Source organism: Anomalospiza imberbis, chromosome 1, assembly GCF_031753505.1.
Source record: "Anomalospiza imberbis isolate Cuckoo-Finch-1a 21T00152 chromosome 1, ASM3175350v1, whole genome shotgun sequence".
Lineage (NCBI taxonomy): Eukaryota > Metazoa > Chordata > Aves > Passeriformes > Viduidae > Anomalospiza > Anomalospiza imberbis.
The window spans coordinates 103,054,375-103,078,975 of NC_089681.1; the positions used below are offsets into that span (position 1 = coordinate 103,054,375).

A 24,601-nucleotide genomic window follows, 5' to 3' on the forward strand; every position below is an offset into this window, starting at 1 on the left:
TCTGCATCACTGAATACAAGGTGAGACAACAAACATAAACGGCTCAAATGCACATTCTGGAATCAAGTAAGTAGTATCATATTAATTGTTCAGAACTGAGGACTCAAACCCTTACTATCAAGAGTCATTTCATGAAACCAAAATGCTGAAGCAACAAGTTTTACTAAAGTTTCAAGATCTGCCATGAGCTGTGCATTTTTCCAGAAATCAAACAGCACAAAAAAAAAAAAAAACAACCAAAAAAACCAAAAAAAAACCCCAAAAAATCCAAATCAAAACAAAACAAAAAAAACCCCTTGAAAATAGCTAACAGCTATTTTATTATTACTTTTTAAAGGGCTCATTACACATTACCTTGTGACATCAAGTGCCTTCTGAACTTTTGCTTGTACAGACCCAAGCAAATCAGCACCCATTTTTTTCAATAGCTGTGTCAGCAATACAAACAGCCAGTCCTGCAGATCTTCTTTATGGACCTGGATGAAGTCGACCAGTGTCTCCAAAAACATACTGAACACCTAAAGGGCAGAAGAAGATGGAAAGAGGGTAGGATGGGGCAAAAGAGGAAACGACACTGACGTATGCCGAACTTACAAACGAAGAAAGCAGTAAGGGAATCAGAGGCAGAGAAAGGCAGTGTTTTGCAGCCAAGCGGGAAAAAAAGAAAAAAAGAAAGGAAAAGAAAGAAATCTGCCTTGTTTTTTCATTGGATTTTGATATAATAGTACATTGGAAATGTTAGCCGACTTCTGTAGAAGTTTGACAATTAGGTATTCCATGCAGTTTCGTCAAGGAAAGGAATGCTTACTGTGATGGCTGGCGCAACCTCAATTTTTCCAGTAAAACTTAAGTTTTTACCCTCTCAAGCTCTATCATTAAGTTGATTTTGTCATATTCCTCAGAGACTACAAAAACACTTTCTCTTTAAAACCAAAAAAGCTGCTAGAATTCTTTAGCAAAATATTAATTGTAAATATCTGCATTATTAAATACTGCAAAATCATGACAGCTGGCCAATTCCTTTACAGAAAATACTTGTCGAACAGAACAAGCTGCTTCTACTATTGCAGGTATCCCAACACAAAATTATTAACCACAGTAGGGAAGAAAAGCCACAATAGATTTCATATTGGCAGGTGTTTAAAATACAGAAGTACTTTCATTTTTTTTAAAACATAATATCCATTGTCTTCTTTTCAACAAATAATGTTGAAAAGACTGCATTAGGTAAAAAAAAAACAAAACCAAAACAACAAAAGCGTAAGAACCAAAACCATGTATTTTTTTATTGGACTCACATCAGGAAGAAGGACTTTTTTTGGAGGGAAGGGGTCAAGGAGGGCGTGACATATAGGTAACTTTGTTTAAAGTGCTCTTTTAATATATCTCACTCGTATTAAGTTTTTTCCAGATCGAAAAGTGAAATCAGGATGTATATACTCTCGACCTGCGTGGCCCATGGGTTTCCTGTTTCTCTGACAAAAAAAATGGGTGTTTGAGCTGAAAAGGTTCCTTCACAACACACGCTCCAGCACAGAGCTGGGTACAGAAGCATTGCTGTGGTGCAAAGAGGGTTGGGCAGATATTGCCTCCTGAGTATTTATGACATGGGTGCAAGGCTAGAAGTGGCGGGGGCAGAGCAAGGGCTGGAACCCCACATCCTCCTGCAGCTGACCTGCCTTGTCATTAGGCCAAATTCAGCTGCTTCTGTGAGAGTGGAAAACCCCAAATTGTGATCACACCTCACACAGCTGCACACACTAGGCCATGGAAGCAGACTTTCTTCTACAGCACTGATGCAAGTAAGGAGGAGCTGGCATATGCTGCTGCATGCCTTCTTCATTGAGGAAATTCGATTGCTTTTCATGTTGATCATCAAGTCAGGGAAAACAAATTCACGTCATAAAGTGGAAAAAAATCCATACAAGTATCTCTTAAAGAAGTGCCTCCAAATTTACACTAGAAATAAAAAATAAATTCAGATTCATTTTATCAGGAAAGGTTGGACCAGACCATCCTTGAGGTTCTCTTTCAACTAGGTATTTTATGACTCTTTCAGGATCTACTGGAGACTTGGGGAAATTTTTTAATAGATATCCTAAATACTGAAAATACAAAACAATACAAATCCCTACTCAATATAAAGCCCATCAGGAATAGATACTTTAATTATTTCCCTTTTGGGACAAATTGCATTAAAAATTGAGAAAATTGCCAACTTCTGGGCTGTCTATGTAGATGTATTTTCAAGTCTGAGGTTTCAAAATTATCCTGCCAGTAGTGGGACAAGACTTTTATGTGCAGGACTGGAAACAACCTGTCTCAGGCTAACTTGAAACAATACATCATTCTGTGGATTCACAAGCAGTAGCCACAGTTATAAGACAGAGGCAAAACCAAACCAATATGTATTTTCTCTATTGTAGTATGAAGTCTTTGGCTTTCACAGCCCTAAAGCAAGGGGAAAATATACTTAGGCAAACAAACAAATTCTGGTGCTATAAAGATTACATTTTATGTGTGTGGGGGGGGTGTCTCATAAAATCCTTCAAATTGAACTACACAGCTCAGCAGAATTTAAACCTGCACCTGCTTCTTTGAGTTTGCAGACACTGACACACATGGCTTTTCCATTAAAACATGGTAGGCCAAACAAACTGGTTACAAGCTCTGACTTGATGGAGTAATATGGACTTCTTATGACACTTCAAACATGTAAAGTGGCTTAAACTGAAATCATTATAAAGTGAATTATGATTCACTATGGCAAAAGTACTCTGAAGATCCTGTGCTGATGTTTTAGCTGTTAATAATACACATAATTGAGGACTCAGCTTTGTTTTCAAGCTTTGTTTCATTTTAGATTTACCACAGAGAATGTCTAGAGAAAAATAAGTCAAGTAATTTTGTTGCATTTAAAAAAATACTTAACATATCACTTTGTCTCAGCATGAAGAATTTAAGAAGGCTGAAAGAGCATTTAAGGTAAAGTATGAATTTGGAATGGAAAATGGAACTCAACCACCTATATGTTGAAGAATGTATGTGGATACTGCAAAAATCGCAGTTTACGTTTTTATGATGCAAACTGAAATTCTGAAATCAACCATCTAAAGTTGAAATTCATATTAATTTGACAGTGGAAAAAAACAAACAGATATGGAAATAATTACAAGTAATCTACCTCTAAAGTGAATTATTTCAGATGTGCCAACCACCACAATATAAAGCAGGAATGCATAACCAAACGATGTCAGTTAATTAGTAGATAAAGCACATCTCGAAAATTTACCACACATTTGACTACTTATTTATAGCATTTTATGATTGCAAAAGGCTTGACACTGCATGAACTCTTTGGGGAAGAAAAATAGAGAAAAGGGGTTAATTGCACATTCATGCAAGTAAGGTTAGGCTTCCAACAAATATTGAACCAACTTACTCTCTAAAGAGAGTTCCAACACAGGGGACAGCATGCAAAACGAAACAAAAACAGAACAGAACAAAACAAAACAACAAAAAAGGGAAAAAGATAAAAACACACAAATTAGTGGCCATCAATACGAAGTTCCTGTAGGGAATATAAACCAAAATAAAACAAAAAAGGTACTTCAAAACTTTTATGACAAATTTAAGTAATTTTATTGGGATACCCAATGTAATTTTAAAATAAGCACTTGGCATGTTCTTTAAGTCATTCTCCCATTTTCTCCTCCAAATATTATTACTCTCTAATTCTATGCAATTCCCTCCATCCAGATATCATGTTAAAGTAAACCTTATAAAATCCCACAAAAGTGATGACAGAATAATTCCTACAGACACTTGAGTAGAGTCTAAGATGAGATTTATGTAGGCGTATGTGTGTGATTAAAAAAAAAAATCACTGCTCATGAACTCTTAATACTTAAAGGGTTCTCCTGACAACATATTGATAACTTATAATAGTTTTGCAACATCAAAAAGCAGGCAAGGTTTCAGTGACTAGAACAGCTGTACCACAGGTTACAACACAGGCCAAAGTTTCTTGAAGCTACATTATTTCATATCACAATGGCCAGTAAACAGAACAATCAACTAGAATAAGTCAATATAACATTTTAAAAGGCTTATTTAAAAGGTAAAATGCTCTTCTGACATATACAACTAAAGCTTGGAACATTTTCATTATCCTTCCCTGGCTCCCATGCTACACAAAAATCTCCACAGTAGCTCTGACATATGCATTGCTGAAATATTAATTACCACAGAACAAGCAGAATTAAACCAAGCTGCTATTAACAACTTGGTCATTACTTCATTTAAAAAGTAAATATTCCAGCAATATTTAATATTCTTTCCTCTGCTTTGACTTTTTAATGTAATGTTTCCTTCTTTTTAACTGCTTGGTTTAGTTTTTTCTTCTGGATTACTGCAGTATGTGATCAACTTTAATACCTCGTTGCTGTTATTTCCAAAGTTATTTCCAAGTGCAAGTTATTTCCAAAATACATCGTGTCAGAGATAGCAGCTGTCGCATTTTCCAACAGGAAAAATAAAGAGGACAGATGAACACTAAAGTTAACCTGTCAAGACCTCTCATCACTCTGAATTTAATTTTCCATTGCAGCAATAAGGACGACTTAAAAATATGTAAAATGTGTTGCATAATCAAAGTAGTTTTTCAGGATTCTTCTGGGAAAAGTCAATACTTCTGAAGTAATACCCTATTACGCTTTTATTGTTATAATTGTATCAATTCCAAAATACGGATACAAAGTGGGACATGTTATACTCAACATAAAAGATACCACTTCTTCCAAACAAGCCTATAATTAAAATATAAAGTTATGTGTTTTTTTTTACATTACTACATTTATTAAGCTCCTTCCTTACCTGCATTCCTTCTGCCATAAGAAACTGCAATGTTTAATCAAGCTGTACTAGTAGCCCACCTCCCACAAAAACTAAAAATACTATCATGCAAAGTAACTCACTTTAAGAGATTTTAAAGGTCTTAGAAAACAGAAGCATTATTTTCCTTGTTACATCATCCGTACTGAGTCATTACCTAAGTAAAACTGAATAAAACATCACATTTTCTTTTATAATAAAGTATAGTCTCCTTACGGAATATTAAAAAATGATGTAAATATTATTCACCAGTCTCAACTGCCAGCCCTGTCTATGAAATTCATAGAAGACATAATAAGCTATGATAATACAAAATGTCCTGGAAAATAAATAAGTACACATTTGGCATAGGTTATCTGATTATGCATGATTTAGTCAGACAACTTTATTTGTAACTTAAATTACTGCAGAGCCGTTTGTTCTAACTGAGAGAAAATCTATACTTGTGTTGAAGTGGCCTCTGTAAACAACAACTTCCTAAAAACACAGATTTTGATCACAAAACGCTGAACTACTTCAATGCATTTTGTATGACATTAACCTTCACTTTAGTTCCATGATCCTGCGGAAACAGGGGGAAAATGATCTTGTTCAAAACTCTAAATTAAATTGAAATCTGATACCAGTAACTGCTTTTGCTTGTGAAATTTCACATATACAAATATCACTGATGTAATTTACCATAACTTTCTTTTAATTTATGTTTTCAGACACTTATTGAAAATAAGAAAAACCTACACATACCTTACTGTGAGGATCAGCAAACATTCTTGTGAAGATCTCACACAATCTTTTCAACTCAACACGACTGTCAAAACGACAACAATACATTAGTCAACTCCCTTGCTAGTTCTGCTAGAACACTAATGCATAGCAATCAGTGAAATCAAGGGTAAATATTGAATCAAATAATCTAGTAAATTAAGTAGAAGAAACCATTTTGTTCGAGACATGGGTAAAAATGTAATCGCTTTCATCTAAAAGACACACCCTTGCCTTCCCTCCCCCCTGCCTCCCACCAACATTGAAACAAGATGTTTCTCTACTGAGATGTCATCCTACCTTAGAGTTCTCTGGTTCTTCAGTAGGTTCTGCAGGCCTAGAAGGCCTTCTTTCCTCTCTGACCAGTTGGTGCTGGCACAGCGGTTCAGGACTTCAGCCACGTCTTCTGTCTGCCTCATGTAGGTCGGTATGCTCCCGTTTCTGGAGCTATAGGACCTTTCCGAACAGGCACTTGATGCATCGCTGTTGGCATCATCATCTGAGTACATCCCGTATGATTCGTATCTTCTTCGCACGGGCTTCTTCTGTTGTACAGAGACACCCCAGATGAGCACTTGTTCTCAAAGGGGTAATACAACATACCCATAATGGGTCGAGAGACCAACAGTTTCAATAACTGGGGTGACCCCTACTCCCTGCAGTGCCAAATGGCTCCAACCATTCAGCAGGTCAAACCAAGTTAATGAAAATATTTTGAAGTATGGCTTATGTAGTATTCCAAACATAAACCCAAAGCAAATGGAGAGAAGACATATGTTTGATGAAACATTTAACTTTAGGTCTTTTTCAAGAACCCATAGAATTTCATAATAGGGTGACAGAAGACTGTTGCAAGTTAGTTATTTCATTTCATTTCTTATCTTTATATGTATTACAGAATTTAAGAATCAGAGGTCTACACATATTTTGATATTTTAACTCATTTTGTATCAAACATGTTAATAGCAAAATATTAAACTATTAAAGAAGAAAAATAGTTTCTATACCTTAGTCCGTATGTCTCCTAAGAGCTGTTAGCAGTAAATTATTGAAAAGAAACAGAAATTGAGAACAGGAAGGTAAGGCATAGCAGCACTGTGAGTAATAAACTTCCTGCCACTGGACAACATACAGTCTTACTGTAAATTTTGTTCTTAGCTCTCTGTGTCTGATTAGCGTATCACACATAGTCAAGAAGTAGTTTGCTAAGCTTCCATTTCCAGTAAAATATTACATATCATGGGTGGGTTGGTCACAAAGACTTCTCTGTCAAAATCTTTGTGTCTTATGCAGTGATATTTGAGCAGGAACACATTAACACATGCAGTCAATTGTTACTTAAGTACAAAACCTTGATTTGAACTATTTGTTTAACTTTAATATCTAAATTTTGTCATTGCAATAATTACAGTCAATGTTCTACAAAAAAACTGATTACATAATGCAAAATTCTAAATCTCCTAAAACAAAAAACAAGCCAACAAAACAAAACACAACATACCAAAGGTCAGAGGAGAATAAAAAAGCTATTTATCCTAAAATGAGAAAAAAGCCACACACCTCTGCAAAGCAGCTCTTGCCATTCAAACTTTGGAGGTGAAGTTAGCATTTAAAAACTCAGTTCCGTTACATACTAAAAGAAGTGGCAGTAAAAGTGATCACTTTCCCCGTTTTTAACCATGGAATAACTTAAAGGATATCACAATATTAATCACAAACTAATCAATACAACAGGTAACAAGGAGGCTTACTGTCAACAGAATGAGCATACATACATACATACATGTGTAAGAGAATAACTGAAGGGAAAAACCACAGAGATATTAAGTGTTTTGGAAAAGAGACACCATAAGGAAAAAAAGGATTTTTCAGTAAATGAATCTGAAATGCCAAGGATGGTACTAAAGTAAAAGACAAAAAAACGGAAAGATTTCCATTATTGCTGCATTTTATACAGCAATATTCAAGACAGATCTTAGGCAGAAGACTGACACCTCTTTGGCTTCACCACCACTAAAACTGGCAAAGTGTTTTTCATAAAATAAAAAAAAAGTAACACAATCTGGAATATTTTTGTATTTTTATTAGGTAAGTCAGGACTCTACAATCTACCTTTTAAAAATACCATTATGAATGTGGATCTTCAGTCTATCAGAAAACAATAAGGGTGTTTATCACCAGATTTCCATCTACATGGAGCCATTTGTACAGGACAACCTGTACCATTTAGAGCAAGGCAAAGAATGAGGCAAGTACTATAATAATAAAATGTTGCAGTTCTTGATCCTTCTGTGTAATGTCAGACTCTAGTTAAAATATACAAACCAATTTTCCTCTAACATTTCTAGCAGCATCATGGTATTTTGGATCCAGGTAATGCAATCCAGTTTCTCTGAAGAAGCTTCAATTGCTTCAACAAAGCAGGACATCTTTAAGCCTCAAGAGCAGTCATTAGAAACAAGACTTTCGCCTCAACTTCTATTCTTATTACATAATTTGCCCAGGAAATTTGAAAACTAAGAGGCTGCTAAAAGTACTGAAGATACTCTTTGTGATGCATCTGTGTGGAGAGTACCACAGCACAGGCTTCCCAGCTATAGCCAGAAAATTTCCATGTCACATGGACTGTTTTTCTATTGTTCCCTATTCAAAAATCCAGACTGACTTCCAGTTTACAAACCAGCATTAACCATTAATGCTGAAAACTTTCAGCAAGTTTGTAATAAGAGAAAGGGGAAAATGCACGTAACTTCACCATGACCTCTTATTGAAGATTTCCCAGATATTCTGATCTCTATGCCAGTGAAGGCACACAAATTTTAAACTAATATGTCAAGAAGAAAGTATTAACCAAGAAATCAATAAATAGTCATACTAAGAATATGACAGAGTTCTTCAGATTTTGAAATTTTGTTTCTCTCTATTCAGTTATATCTGACTGTAATTTAGCGTCTAATTTGTAGCTTTTTACTAACTTTCGAAATAACTTTTTCTTAAACCACAGAAATAACCATTTCTTTAAAGCATTCTGGTAACTAGAAAACAGATACTTACATGTATTTAATGATATGCAAGTAGCATATAATAATTGATAAAAATGTACCTGATTCACAGCATCAGTATTTTAAATTAACCTAGGATTTCAGCTTGCTGATGTAAATTTCAGAAAGCAAAATACATCATGTGTTCAGTTTGGCTTACAGGGGCAGGAAGGCAGAGGAGCCAAACCTACCCTTTTAAAGAACAGTATAGCTTAAGAAGGAGAACAACCAGTTTTAACTTAGTGTAACATTTTGAAAATAAAGGAAAACAAAAACTAAAGTTATGAGATGTTACCTGCTGTGCTGGTTTTGACTGAGCTAGAATTAATTTTCCTCACAGTGACTGGCGTGGGGCTGTGTTTTGGATTTGGGCTGAACAGAATTGATAACATAGAGAGGTTTTGTTATTGCTGAGCAGGGCTCACACAGAGCTGAGATCTTTTCTGATTTTCCTACTGCCACGTTGGACAGGAAGCTGGGGGTGCATGGGAGAGTGGGAGGAGACACAGCCAGGACAGGTGACCCAAACTGACCAAAGGGACATTCCAGACCATGTGACATGCTCAGTATATACAGTGGAGGGAAGAAGGAGGAAGAGGGGAATGTGTGGAGTGGTGGTGTTTGTCTTCTCAAGTCACTTCTGTGTGTGATGGGGCCCTGCTCTGCTGGAGATGGCTGAACACCTGCCTGTCCATGGGAAGCACTGAATCAATTCCTTGTTTGGCTCTGCCTGGGTGCATGGCTTTTGCTTTCCATATTAAACTATCTTTACCTCAACCCACAAGTTTTCTGGCTTTTACCCTCCTGATTCTCTCTCTCAGTGGTGGGGGAGAGAGAGTGGCTGTGTGGGGCTTGGCTGCCCAGCCAGCATTTTCTCTCTTCACATTGATCTCACCTGCTGTCAGACAGAAAAACTTTAAATGGCACCCAAACTTCTGGTAAGCAAATGTCTTTAGCTGTCATCATTCTCAGCTGTAACAAGCCTTCAGCCTATCCTGAAGTTGTTCTGGCTGTTGTGAGACACTGCTGGTTAGTTCTACCTGCCCAAGTGGCTCCTTGGGCCACTCCAACACAACAGTCCAAGACTGTTTCCTGTCTGCCATTAAAAAAAGCATGCTTCTCAAAAGTTAAAACTCTTGTGGGAAATGAAAATTCCAATATTGCAGCCCCACCAACTCAGTTTCTTTTCTTTTTTTTTTCTGAGAAGCCAATAAAACAATAGATGACAAGTTCTTCTGCATGCTATCGTACAGGAACCAAACACTTAAAAGAGTCTATAACCTACACAAGGTAAGTGTGTGATTCTTACCAAAGCATCTGCTACTGCTTCTTCCACATCAGAACCTGTGTTCAGAACTCGCATAGCACTGACTGATGATGACAATCTACTCGACTGACTAATTCCAAAGCCAGTACCTGTTACAACAACAAAAATAAATACACAGAATTCAATCAGAATAAAAAGATGGGATGTAAATATCACACTCACTTATAAAAACCCAAGTAGAAGAAAAGCATTTGCTTAGCATTTTTAATAAATTATGCAGTGGATAACTGTTTTCATTCTGAAGTCTTTAGTGGTACAGACAAAAGTAAGAATTCAAGTAAAAAGCCAGTCACCTACAAATGTTCGGTTCCAACATCCCATGGAAAAATCCCTATAGAACAATGGCTTTATTTGAAAGAAGTTTTGCTTTTTAAAAAAATTCATGTCTTCTTCATTTTGGGTTTTTGTTTTCATTTAGAAACATACAATAGGAAGGCTATTGAGACTGTGGATTAGAAAACTACATGCATAAAGAATGCTCTACAAATACTAAAAAAAATGGAAAACTAAAAATAGTTCTTCTGCAAGTAAAAAAATGTTGTTAAGGAAAAAAAAAGGATTAACACTGGAGGATGAGGGTGGAGACAAAATCTAGCAACATAAACACATCTATCTGGATTATTAAAACCACAAAATTCAAATTAATATAAATAATGCCTTCTAAAACTGAACTATGAGAATAACCAAGTGGTGGGGAAAAAAAATCCAGGATGACTGCACAGATGACAGCAAAGGGTACTCATCCTTCACCTGCGGCCCCATAAGCATCAGGAGCGTAGAGGGCACCAGTAGATCTGGAGTGATGTCTGGAAGCTGCAATAACAGGATTAAATAAACCCTATCTATGACCATGGAATCAAAGTGCTGCAATAGCTGCTCAGACAAACAAGAGACTATTTATCAAAAAGATTCAGCTTAAGCACAAGAAACTGAGTATTAAACAGAAGCAAAAATCTTCAGAGTAGTTCTTTGATTATACCAAATATGATTATATAGGTTTATGTACACTGGACATTTCATGCATAATTTTTTTTTAAATTTACAAGATTAAGAGCAGGGTAAAAGCAAGTATGTTTCAGTTCAAAGAAGAAAAGGTGCACAGACACACATGCACACACTCACACACAAACAGAATGATCAGAAATATCTAAAAAGTTATCAGTCCACAGACACTGGTCTTGCATTATGGACTTAACTAATTTCTGCGTGCTCCAGTCAGAGCCAGAGCTCACATATCAAACATTATCTGCAAAAAGTGCTTCCTGCATGGACTTGCTGTGTTGACAGCTGACAATTTGTACACACTTGAATTCTTGCCTATGTTGCAGACAAATCAACCTCAGTAAAAACTCACCACTACATAAATGAAGTTAAAATTATCCAATTATAATTAAAAGTTAACATAAGCCAGCTAATGCAATTAATAATTCACATACTTACTATTTTATTTAAATAAATAAAATGTGAAGTTGAAACACATGCTAGTTACTACAGCTCATTAAGATTCTTTAAAGTTATGGAAACTGGAAACTGGAGATCCTTAAGGATTTCTGAATAAAACTGAGTACCCCACTCCTTCTGGCACTTGTATGAAACTGTTTTTTTAGTGGTTCTGAAGAAGTTGACTCACCATTTATAGTATTTTCTGTCTTAAAACAAACAATTTTTAAATTAAATGTGTTTTTAAACAATTCAACTTTTTTCTTCACTTCACTTAAGTTAGAAATTTATCACCACATAAATGACAATTTAAACTGGAACCCAAATGTCCACCCACAGTGGCGAAACCCCCAGATAAAATCTTACGATTTAACAAGTAACTGTAAATGCAAGTATTTTACTCCTTCTGGTTATATAAAGTAGCATGAAAACAAATCAAATTAATCATCCTTTTCTTTGATCAACAAAGACAATTCAAGAGTCTGATCTGAATCATGTACAGGTGAACCATGGACCAAATGACATCTTGGGAAAAACCTCTTCATCTGAATGCACTTCCACAATGATCCTAAGTCCTGTAAAGATCCCAGAAAAAACACTATGTCTTTCCACATTAAGTTCTCCACTCCTTATATAAGGTACTTTATTTCTAACTAATCCTACATGAAGATGTTTGGCTAGGTCATTTTAGTTTGGAATTAATGCTACATGGAATGCTTGGTTCTTTAGAAAGTGTGTCTCAGCATGGAAAAGGAGACAGGACTGAGCATGTCACAACACAGACATCACAGCTGACAGCTCTTTAAATACAATCAATAATGGGATAAACCTTCCCCTTACTTTCCATCAATGAGTCCTGAAAATTAAAGTTTCAACTGAAAACTAAAAATTCAAACTTTAGGCAAGCAACTTGAAATGACTCCTGCCCCTACATACATTTAAAATATGCTGGAAAAGTTTTTAAGACAGTGAGAAAAAGCACTATATATTGGGTGAAACATACCTCATTCCAAGACATATTTTAAAGAATATTCTTTGTACCCCTCAAACTGCAGAAATTGTCAAGTATTTATTTTTGCTGTTGCATTTTTTAAAGGATTAATCAAAATAAGACTTTAAATGGACTCACACCAAGATGATTTCTTAGCTAAAATATGGACATTATACTAGTCTGATATCTAATACTGACTATATTTAACGAAAGTAGACATTTCCATATAAATTCCAAATCACTTGCTTCTTAATGGCTCTTATCTCCCAGTTTATAACACTATACTGAGACATGAAATTACATAAACACTTCATACCAATGTATGCAGTGAAGTAATTATGTAGCATTTAGGTATAAAATAAATTTTCATTTGTGTTCAAAAGTAAAAATTTCTGTGCTGACAATGAGAGGCAATACAAGTTACATTCCCCTATTCATCCCAATGTCAAACTGCCTCTAGCTACACAAAGCTGCATTTGCCTTATTTCATCTTTCACTTGTACCAACATATTACTGAATGACATTTTAAATAATCCAAACAAAAAGTCACACTAAATGGAATCTTCATTTATTCTCAGTATAATTTCCTTTTTTTTTCTTTTAAACCAACGCTGGATTCTTATACATGTTACTTTGCATTCTCTGTGCTACCAGACAATTCCACCTATTTCACTAGTATGGGTACTTGTTTTGGTATCTGAATTACAAAACTGAACTACATAAATAAGAATAAAACCTCCTGTGGCATCTATCCCAGCAACACATCTCATGGTATTGCCTAAAACAGACTTAAGATAGCAAGCATTCAACCAATTACAAAAATGTAAATCTGATCTTGGATGCTTGTAATTCAAATCAAGCTGTAATGCAGCAAAAGAAGCACAAAGAGTTCTGCAAAACACCCTTGTTTTTGAAAGAACAGAAGGTACATGCCTACTTCAACACAATCTCCCAGCTATGTTTGAGAAAAAAAGATACAGGTTTCCTAATGGATCCTGCGTAACATCTACTTTTAGTATCATTCCCCAATTAAACAGCACCTGGGCAAACTAGCCTTAGCTACTGAAACAGCTTTCATTCAATTACTCTGTACTCTCCCAATAAAGCCATGGCTGGCAGCAAGCCCTAGCAGGCCAAAACATATGTCCAGTGCTAATTAGAGATACAGCAGGGTGCCGCAATTTGAGATAGAAACCAGAGATTTACTATTTTGAGACAAACAGCTTTTCAGTTTAACTGCTAGTATTATGAAGTCCTTGACTGTAAGCTACACTGAACAAAGCAATTAAGAATGATACACACTGAATACTATTTGAGACAAAGGTAACACCAAAAAGAGATCCGTTTCAGATTCAATTGCACAGAGTTTAGTATTACCAAACAAGCAAAACAAAAACCCTAATCCACAAACCCAACATGTAAAAGCACTTTAAGCAAAATTTACTATTAATTTTGTAGGAACCTTGACAAAGATATGTAGAGATGAAAATCTTCCCTAATCCTTAACCAACATGTTAAGGTAATTATAAAGTAATATCCTTATGCCTCATTGACATCTCAGAAACAGACCGATAATCTTGCAAAACCTTGCCATTTGTGTCAGACCAAAAAGCTGTTGACCATATAGCTAAGGGGACATAATAAAGTGTATTTTCTTTTTACACACTAAAATAATTCATTGACTAGGTAAAAATTTTGAACACCACCTGATCCTGCACTCAAGTACCCAAGCAATGAGTGCTGCAATGGAAAGAGAAACACATGATTTCAAAAAATATCAAAACACAGGAGTGCCTTTTCAAAATGGCATCTAGACACTGCGCGTCACACACCTTTCTAGACTTGGCACTTCAGACTAAACCTAGCAAAGCCTGTATTTTTCCTGTGTGCAGCCCATTCACACATTGGTCAATCCTCCACAGGGGTAAGTGGGGGGAAAGCCAAAGGAAGGGAGAACACGGTGGCCAGCTACAAGCTAAATGAAGGAGGCATGGATTCGTTAGGCGCACGTAAGGAAGGGCAGGGACAGCCATGCACGACAAGGCTCCGAGTACTTACCCAGGGGCGGGAAAGAGCGGACAGGGCTCGTGTCCCTGCTACTTTCACGGCTGGCCTCCCTGCTGCAGCCCTGACTCACACTAGGCCGAGGAATGCGGCTGCCTCGCGCTAGTATGATTCAGGGTGCAGACAAACAGCGGCACAAAGGGAGAAGACATAAGAAAAGTTGCAGTTTTAATGCAATTCTGTTCCGCAGTAAGATCAAAGACGCATTTCTAAGAAAAGACATTGATGATTATGTAGCATTTAAAGTCATAGCCTTCTTTACAGACTTTCTTGATTGTGCTGGATTAGTCTAAGTGTAGGCAGTTCAATGAAATTATTTTTTTTGCACAGCTTAAAATGGAAATTTAACTCTTTACAGAATGGTTGAAAGACCCTTTGGAAAGGATGGAGAAAAAAAACAAGCAACATTGAGTAATGATTCAGAATTTGTGCTCAAGACCAAGTTAATCAACAGCAGCACCAATGGAAAACCCCAGAGCTTAATAAAGAAGGAAAATAAAATTATGTGGCTAAGATAAAAATCAGAAATACAAAGGAAGAACAGCATCAATACCATTAAAATCAACAGATGTTTTTCAGTAACATTGTTTGTAATAAAGTGTAATCAAATTATACTGTGAGGCTGAAGACATGTAACCTTCATTTCAGCATCATAGCATTTACACATATGCGCACACATACATGGAAGACATGAAGTAATGAAGAACATATTTTCAAAATGGTATCACACTTTCATTCAAAGGATATAGGTATTTTGGGTGTGAAGTGGAAAAAAGAGAAGGAAGAAAGGGAGATGAGGAAAAGAACAACTACAACATTCTGACAAGAAAACCCTCAAATTTCAGCTTCAGTTTAAAACTGTCTTGTGTATCAAAAACTAGTCTCACAAAACAGCTACGTTCCAGGATGTATTCAATTTTTCCATCCACCTATAACTAAATAGCAGCTGTAGATATCCAGCACTTAAAGTAAGAAGGGCTATAAAGAAACCAAGTTATTTGGTGACTCTTACCTACTGATAACCTAGAAGGACTAGCTTCTCTACTGCATCCCTGACTTCGTGGGATTTTGCTCCGTTTTTGTGCAGTTGCAGGATTCACCAACACTCTCTGAACTCCTGTGTTCATAGTGGAAAGTGTGGTTGTTGTCAAAACTCTTCCAGGAGACCCAGATCTACTGCCAGCTGAAGGTAGAATGAATAAATATTAGCAGCAGCACAGTGGACAAACAATCATGGTTAAAAAGAAAATAATACCTGAAGTTATTAGGAAGGTGGTGGCAGACTGAAATGATCAGGAAAAACTTACACGGTAAAAACATGAAATAGAATGCCTTGGTACAAGTTCTTACAGTACTGCATACCAGGTAGTTAAAATTATCGATGCAAGGAAGCACTTGACATGGTATTTAGCACTACATAAGCTCAAAAAACCACAATTATTATTTCTGGACTTTGTCAAGAGTTCCACGGACTCTAAAATAAACATGTCCTTTTTTTTTTAAGCTATATGGTCTCACTAACCACATTTTCAACTAATAAAGAAAAGCAAACAAACAAACCTGTTAGAAAGCTAAAGGGAGAAATTTTAAACAAGGACTTCATAATGATCCCAGCTCTTCCATTGCAACCAGTGTTAGAATTAATTAATGTGATTTTCCTAACATTTGAAATCTTTTCCCTTGCTTTTAAATGCATGGGGTCTTCAAGGACTATTCTGACATTAAATAAAATGTGACAGAAGACAGAGTACTCATGTACATTTCTGTGGATATTACCCCACAAATTACAGAAAATATTCAATTAGTTTTAAACAAGCTAAAAAATTCACTAGGATATATTTAAGTGTCTTAAATTTCTTTTAATTAAAACTATATAGTACAAAGTACTACATATGTTCAAGGTACAGTATCACTACCAGAAACTGTGGTCACTTATCTTTAATTTTGATATTTCAGTTACAGAATATTTAAGTTCTAAGGTCTTAACAAAGAATTCATTCTTCTCTAGCTGTAACTAATTTATATCACCAGCTGATATTAACATATTGTTTCTAGCTGTACAATTCAAGAAATATGACCAAATAAAAAGCAAAACTGAATTTAAAACAAAGACTAATTACATACAGATCTGAACCCTTCAATAATCTTTAAAATGCAATCAGGTAACTGTATGACCACAGTGATGCTATCAGATTTACAGACAACATGCAACTTTTCAAGTGAATTTCATGGGTTACTTCTTATGAGACATGTTGAAAAAAAGATACAAGTTGACTAAAGCTTGACTATATGGGAAAAGAAACAAAATCCCAAACAAAGTAAAACATATGCTGGGTGGAAGAGAGAAATCTAAAAAAATGTACCATGCATATTCTTTCAGATTCATTGTTTGAATTCAAACTTGAAATGATTATTTAGCAAAATCCCTTTTCCAAACAATGGGCCTATTCAGCAGAAATGATAAATAAAGTATTATGCAGCCTGGAAAAAAACAAGCACAACTTCTATAGCAACAGAAGAATAAGCAAACCTATAAAACTGCTGTTATGTGCAAAAATTAAGGTTTTGACAGTTTCTTCATATCAGGGTATTTCAACTTAGACCTGATATTACTACGCTTTCTTCCTGTTTTGTATCTCTTTAAAACAGTAAAAATATTGTTGCAGGTTTCACTATGCTGCAGACTTGTACATTTTCTTCAATAGGTCAGAAATCTAAAAAAACTTACTCTTCTCAGAATATTCAGAAGAAATGCAACCTCTTGTTCTAATACTTTATTTAATCTTTCTATAGTCTGACCTGCAAAGTGCACCACTGCAGCATAAATTAACGGAATGCATCTACATAGCCTGAAAATACTATGCTAGTAACAGCATTGGCATACTCTTGTCAGTATCACCACTACCAGCAAATCTAAGTGAGCTGAATGATGGAAGAAAGATTACTAAGACGCTACTCCAAAATGACAAACCCTTCCCATCTCTCCTGCTTTCTGCATAAGGACTGCACCCAATTAAATTACATGCAGCATGTGGAAAAAAGCCAGCCAGAATTTCTGCTGAATAGGTTCCTTAAATGAGGTATGTCAAACAGGTGATCAAACAATGATGTGTACACAAATTCTGTAGACTCTTACCACCAATGGGGTTAGCAGACTGTGATCCTGAACAAGTGTAAAGGCAGGATTAGGGTAGGGATTTATAATCCATGAAGAGGGAGGGAGCAGAGCAGATTAAAAAATGAATGGCAAATGGAAATAAGAAAGCTTTAGTCATTTCACACAGGAAAAAAAGCCACAAGGGGGTTATGCTAAAGCAGTGCTATTAAGTAGCTTCCACAACTGAAGAAGTAAACTCAGATGCTATGTACAAAGCAGATGAAGCAAAGCTGCACAAGCAAATTACAATTCTTCAGCTTTCTAATCAACAACTCAACACTGAAGAATTAAATATCAATTAAGCATGAAACTGTAGCCTGGATATTACTTGAAAAGAATATTACATTGCCAAAAGGCTCAAGAAGTTCAACAGCTGAACAAAAATTACACACAAGATCAAAACTTTGTTTTTTGAGACACAACAGAAAAGGAACTGAGCTGCAGGTGTGGTGGATGACCAAAACAAAAAAACCAAATTCACAATGGCATAACTGAAAAGACTTGCATAGAATTGTTCATTTTCCTCTTTAAAAGTAATCTTGAGTATAAAAGGAAGAACTTGTTTCCATTCAGAAATTCTCTGAATGTTGACTCCAATGAAATTTTAGCAGACCCTGTCGTATTACCTGACAACCAAACTAGAAAGAAGTGGAAAAAAATGAAACCATTTTTTTCCATAGGTAAGAATAAAATAATGAGGCATTTACTTTGTTAATTTAAAAACAGAAGAATAAAGGGCTTTTAAAACCCTAAAAAAAATCTTTTTTGTAAAAGCATTCAAATTTGCAAGTCTTTCATAAAATGATTTTTGAACAAAAGATAGCTGTAACCCAAAAATTAACAAAAGCATCTGTGCTAGAGTGGTTTCTAAAAAAAATTAGCTTAAATGTAATATGAAGCTATTCTCTCATTATATGAGCCGGGGAACTAAAACAATCCCTTGTATGGAAACATTAAGCATCACGCTTCACACAATGCTGTGAAAATTTTCAGTCACATAAAGAAGCATCACCCAAATAGCTGGCATACAGTGCCTGAGAATTCTCCTTCACCTGTCCATTTGTATTTGCTCTGTTTATCTGCCTTAAAACATCTCAGAATTCTTGTTCTCCCCCACTGACAGGTTATAATGAGCTATTTGAAGCAATCAATTCTGAACAGAAGTAGTAATAAAAGGCTGTAAAGATGCATCCATGCATTTAATTTTCACACATCATCACATGTAGTCAGATCTAGTTATCTCAATATCAACTTATCTCTTTAGACATTAGTACTGTGTAAAAATTAAAAAAAATATCCCTGTCATTATTAGTAAAAAAGCTGGAAAGGCTTAATTTTGCTTCTCTGGATATACAGTTATTTAATGTTATACAACAGTGATCATCACTAAAGTATTATATTGCTACCTAAATTTACCCCCTCCCCCAGACATTTATCAAACATCTTCACTTTCTAAGAGTTTACCAAAACTATTCAAAGTACAAAAGTATTTTCAAAAAGCTTAATTCCAAACTTTCCTAATACTAATGAAAAAATTGTTACAGACACTGCTTATAGCTTTTCATAGAAGGGAAAAAGGGATTAGAAGGAACTTTACCTTCCCTCCCTCTCAAATTATTCACATATTCTTTGCTTATGGTACAGTGCAGCAATCTGTAAAACAAGTTTTCCAGAACTTTTGTCCCAGCCAGTAACGACTCATGTTCAGGCTCTCTTTCACAAGCACTTCTGGGATTAGAGCATTGTCTAAGCCCTTAAGGGAACTTCTACTGAATTTTAGTATGCTACATTTATCTGTTCACATTGTTTGAAAGCTGTATTTCAGAAAACCTGCAAAGACTAGATCAGGTTTGATCCAACTGTACTTGTTGGGAAATTGTATTATGCAAAGCTGAACAGCAAATACTCTAACAGGAAAAAAACAGCTACTACCTGCTTTTTTAACTTCTAAAATCATTCTATTTACAACAGATGCAGTCATTGCTATGAAGTCAAATGCTTCTGCCATTAAACACATTATTAAGGGGTTTTATTAAAGAAAGTGGATATGGTTAGTGATAGAAAAAGAACTGTACTGAAAATTTTAAACCTGGTAAAATTTACTGGTTTAGAACATTAGATCTGACAATTTATACAGGTGGGAAGTTATTTTAAATTTTATTGTGCATTTGTCTTCTTTTCATTAATTTAGTTGCATTTCACTTAATTAGACAAAGATAAGAATCTGAAAATGTTACAGAGCTTAGTCAGAAAATGTCTGTTGGAGACATCAGATGTGTGGACGATCTGCTGTAGGTCAGCCAGTGCCAACAGTATGAGGTAATCAGGTCTTTTTAATTAATGACTGAGTGCTTGGCTAGATCTGCTTTGGTTACTAAACACACACAAAAAATTACTGTGGATTAGCTGACACACATTAAATTGCTTGTTTTAACCCTTTGACTCAACACCAGTTCAGTAACTGATTATAAAGTGAGGGGTTAGTATTTTTCAATTGAAGCTTGAAGTGAAAATGAGTATTTCTGGCTAAAAGAAGACTTTTTTAAAAATGGAAAATTAGGTCTCCGGTAACAATGAGGACACCATTCAGCCTACCCATTCTTCTCTATTACTAGCCCATGTTTACTGGCCTTTCATGTTGGGGAAGTCAGAAAAGGGGGGAAAAGAATGTTGAGAAGTTATAATTGAAAACAGAATTTAACTACAGATTTCACTCCCTGCTACATTATCTAATTTAATTGGCAAACTAAGACCTAACCTAGTATTTTGTCCAGAGAAAAACAACATGAATCAGAAAAGCATGCAAATACCACTGACCCAAAACACTGAAAAAAATACCTTCATTTTGGTCTGGCGATGATGAACCTAAGGCACAGAACAACAACTCAGTATGTAGCTTTTTTTAAAAAAAATAACTTTGACTGTAGCCATTGGTCAATGAATATATGCTTAAGCATTTGGCCTCTTTATCAGGTATAACTGATAAACAGAAATACATACGCTGAGATTGTGACACCACTTTGGTTCTACTCCGTCCTCTGGAATCTGTTTTAGAATTTCCAATACCAACAGAAGGGGTCGATAGCTTTGATCGTATACGGCCTAGAAAAGAAAAATGGTATTAAATCAATTTTTAACAGTCAGGTAGGAAGCAGAGCATCAGTAGTTTTTACTAATATTTTCTAAAGTTTCTGCATATAAAAGAAGTGCAATGTAACTCAACTGGTGACAATTTGCTTGGGATAATTAGTAGAAATTTGAACACATTGAGGAATTCAATAGCTGAGGAAGAAAGATACTTCTCCTCTGATACTACATGTTTCAGCAAACAATTTGCACATTACACCTTCAACACCCTGGACTGGCTAGCTAGTTCTTCCTTCCAAGATAAATATATCTACTACATTACAAAAAGGAGACATTTACTCAATACAATGCAATGCAAACACTATTGCTGCTGTATCAGGTACAGTCTTCTCATGATTACTTGAGCTTGTAATTCTACTTTTGCTGTCATAGAACTACAGAATAGGATTCTGAGCTTTCTTCTTAACTTCACTCCTCTTTTTAGAAATCTAAATACTAGCTTTTTTATTACTGAAGGTTCTACTGTTTTCCTGGCCCTAGTCATACAGGTTTCTACAGGATTTCCCAAACCTTATAGAGCATTTTGCCAATATTAAATACATTTAAGCACTTCTCATGATAACGTGATATAAAGAAATACTACTCTCCCCCATAGACAGAAAAGCCAAGCAAGAGGCAAATTCAACTAAGTATCTACAAATAAAACAAGAGATTCACTTTTCTCTAGAATGCCAAATGGCAAATTCTCTTGGGTTTGGTCAAACCTTTCTGCATTTCTAGCCATGTTCCTTGTAACATCCAGCATATACACAGAAATTACAAAAGAAAGGAACACCCCAGTTGTCTGAATTATAGCTAACTGAAAGATCATTCATAAAACAAAACAGTGGTGTTGTATACTGAATTTCCGAAGTCAACCTCTCAAACAACAGAAAAACGAAATCAAAACCAAACTCATGCTAACCATAATTCTTCTAAGTTGCAAGAACAAACCCCAGAAAGTCTGTACAGTGGGATCTAGGGTGGATCTAGCTCAACAAGCTCAACACTTTCAAACACAGCATAATTAAAATATTTTCTAGACATGCTGAGTCAATATTTGACCTAAAAGAATTAGGTACACAGACTGTTATTTAGTTCTAGCCTCTTTAGGCTTTCCACAGCAGGATCTGGAGATCAACCAAGTTAATATTATTCATCCAAGTAGGGGGAATAGCCATAGATGAGAGTCTATAAGAAGAGATCAGGATAAAGGAGGTTATTCACTAAACTATTAGAAAACAATAGGCTTAGCAAGAATGGTTAGATTAACTAGTCCAAACTCTACTAGTTATCCCCGTGCAATGGCAACTGAGAGCTGTGAGACTGCAAGGCACGTAACTGCATTCAGAATTTGGCCCAAAACCTAGGAATACAGAGTGCCACTATTTCAATACTACATTAAAGTATCACCTGGAACCTGTTTCAGTTTTATCAATGTAAAATTAACCAGTTTGTGTCTGTGAGTTAAATCAACTGTTAACTCATTTGGAGCCTCTTCATCCATTCACTAATGGCAGGTTTAAATGTTAATAACAGATCGAAAATTAGCTTCCAAGTCTCACAGAGATGAGTAATAGTAGCACCTGCTTCCCAGAGCACGAACACATTTGATGAAATATTCTGTGACAAGATTTGCTCCAAAAAATGAACGCAAAATTATAAAGCTCCTGTATTTTCACAGTAGAAATGTTAAGCAATGGTACTTAAGACTGCAGATGAGTAACTAAGAATTAAAATAAAAGAAAAAGAATTTTAAAAATAGCACATGACAACCAAGTATTAAGATGCATAAGCTGTTAGCCCATAAGCCCATATCTGTTATGAACCTCCACAAAGCCCGAGAAACACCAAGTTCTACTTTTAAAGCTTCATTTGTATCAATGAAAATACAAAGCTGAAAATATTAGCTAGTCTAACGAAGTAGTTTCTTACCATCTTCAGAAGCTGTTCCTAAACAGAAAAAATAATAAAATACATGATATTCCAAACAATACTATGTCTTTCAAATTTCTTTTTGAGATTAATCTTTGGAATCTTGACTAGTTTTATCAAGTCAAGAGAGCTAAAGCTTTTATGGTCCAACTCCATATCTGAACTGAAGTAAAATAATCAGGAAAATATCCATACTATACTGAGAGCAATTTATAAGAAGAAAATGTACATCCTTTCAAACCACAAAAAGTTCAATAAAAGAAAATTACAGCTATGAGATCAGTCAAAAAATTACATATACAGATCAAAACAGACAATAAAAATACTGTAATGCAAGCTCTTCTGGAAATATGACACATACTGTTATACATAACCTCAGAGAAAAACACAGAGACAGTGTTTCCCACACTGGACAGTGATAATTTGATAGGAACTGCCAGCAAGGAGGATTTCTCTGAATTAAGCCTGTGATTACTCTGAAGATACACATGCACAAGACCAAGTCTTGCTCAGAGACATGGAAGGAATATGAGCTTGCTGAAATCAGATCACACTTGGACAAGTATGCTGAGCTTAACAAGGCTTGATTTTTGATAACGTGAGAGTCAGACAAGCCTTTCTTCCATCAGTATCAAGGAACTGATGGGACCCTGCTTCATCAGCAGTCTTTCCTCTTAAGTTTCTCTGAAACAGATCTTATTACAGAATAAAATGCATACTAGTAATGATAAAAATGTTAAATGCCCCTAAAAAAACAAAAACAAAAACAAAGGGTACTTCCATTTTATTTTCACCCTCTACCATTTCTGCCTTGCAAGAGAACTACAATGATGAAAACATCTATTAGTGTCTTTGGCTAGCCTGAACTTGTTCAGTGTGTATTTCAATGCTTCTTCACAAAAATTGGTTACAGTAATATGTGTGTGGCAGTGCCTTGAAGTTTTTCAGATCAAATTTGCCAGTTTGCAAAAACTGAAAACCAAACAAAAAAACACCCCCCACCTCACCACTAAACCCTGAGCTACCTCTCCAAATCCAACAGTCTTGCAGGAATGGATCTTGGAAAGCAGATTCTATGCAACACATAAGACAGGCTAACAGACTCCTAAAAGCTCCTAAGAGGGGTGGTTCTGTTTCTCGTTCCTCTCAGGCTTGTGCTATCACCTGGTCTGGACGGGTAAAGGCTCAATGGCATCTCCAAAAGCTAAATAACAGGGTATTAGTCACTTCTATGAAATCAGTTTTATGGAGGTTGTTCACCTACAGTAATCAATAATGGAATATCACAAGGTGCTAACAAAAGAAGAGATAAAAAATATGTGGACGAGGTTAGTGGGCAAAGGAAAAATTACTAGTTCCTCCTGGTGGTGGTTAGATCAGAACAGCTGTATCATAGAACTACAGCTGGACAGCTAATTTGTTTTCATCCCATCTTGCAGATCATATCTAGAGATAGCTTCTAGAACAAAACCCCACCCTGTTGTTCTGATCAGTTGTATAGTACTTCTCTTGCTGTTTTAAACAGAAATGTGCTACATATCATCAGTTGTGACTTCTCGACAGAACAAAGAAAAAGCCTACATGGCTCTAAGAACCTTTATTTCTGGTGACAATATCCAAAACTCAAGACTTGCTATAAATAACAGCTATAAACAAAAAGCTATAAATAAAGCCTACTACATGTAGCCTAAGGAAATGTAACGTGGAAATAAGCAATACTATCTACTATCCTATAAAAACACTCCTCATTTTATTAAACTACTCTTGACATCTTCAGTGCTCAAAACCAGCTCCAATTCTTTCAAGAAGCATCTGTGTTTTGAAATTATTCAGGATTCTGGTTTAGAGATCTACCTTAGTCTTTT

The 24,601-nt window shown here is 35.6% G+C and overlaps 1 protein-coding gene across 50 annotated transcripts in view; it reads right to left on the reverse strand.

The window, feature by feature from the left end:
• Window positions 1-24,601, reverse strand: part of CLASP2 (cytoplasmic linker associated protein 2) — a 142,727-nt gene that overhangs the window by 24,018 nt on the left and 94,108 nt on the right. For 7 of the 50 annotated variants that reach the window (XM_068202637.1, XM_068202652.1, XM_068202599.1 and 4 more), the window contains 12 exons: window positions 22,737-22,754; window positions 20,676-20,777; window positions 20,514-20,540; window positions 17,655-17,681; window positions 15,531-15,701; window positions 14,513-14,620; window positions 10,774-10,836; window positions 10,006-10,112; window positions 6,663-6,686; window positions 5,956-6,200; window positions 5,638-5,701; window positions 355-518 (listed from right to left, as the gene is read on the reverse strand). In XM_068202637.1, coding sequence (XP_068058738.1) covers window positions 355-518; window positions 5,638-5,701; window positions 5,956-6,200; window positions 6,663-6,686; window positions 10,006-10,112; window positions 10,774-10,836; window positions 14,513-14,620; window positions 15,531-15,701; window positions 17,655-17,681; window positions 20,514-20,540; window positions 20,676-20,777; window positions 22,737-22,754 — 1,120 coding nt within the window. The remainder of the gene's footprint in view (window positions 1-354; window positions 519-5,637; window positions 5,702-5,955; window positions 6,201-6,662; window positions 6,687-10,005; window positions 10,113-10,773; window positions 10,837-14,512; window positions 14,621-15,530; window positions 15,702-17,654; window positions 17,682-20,513; window positions 20,541-20,675; window positions 20,778-22,736; window positions 22,755-24,601) is intronic. The other 43 variants (XM_068202656.1, XM_068202720.1, XM_068202875.1 and 40 more) reach the window with 23 other exon arrangements.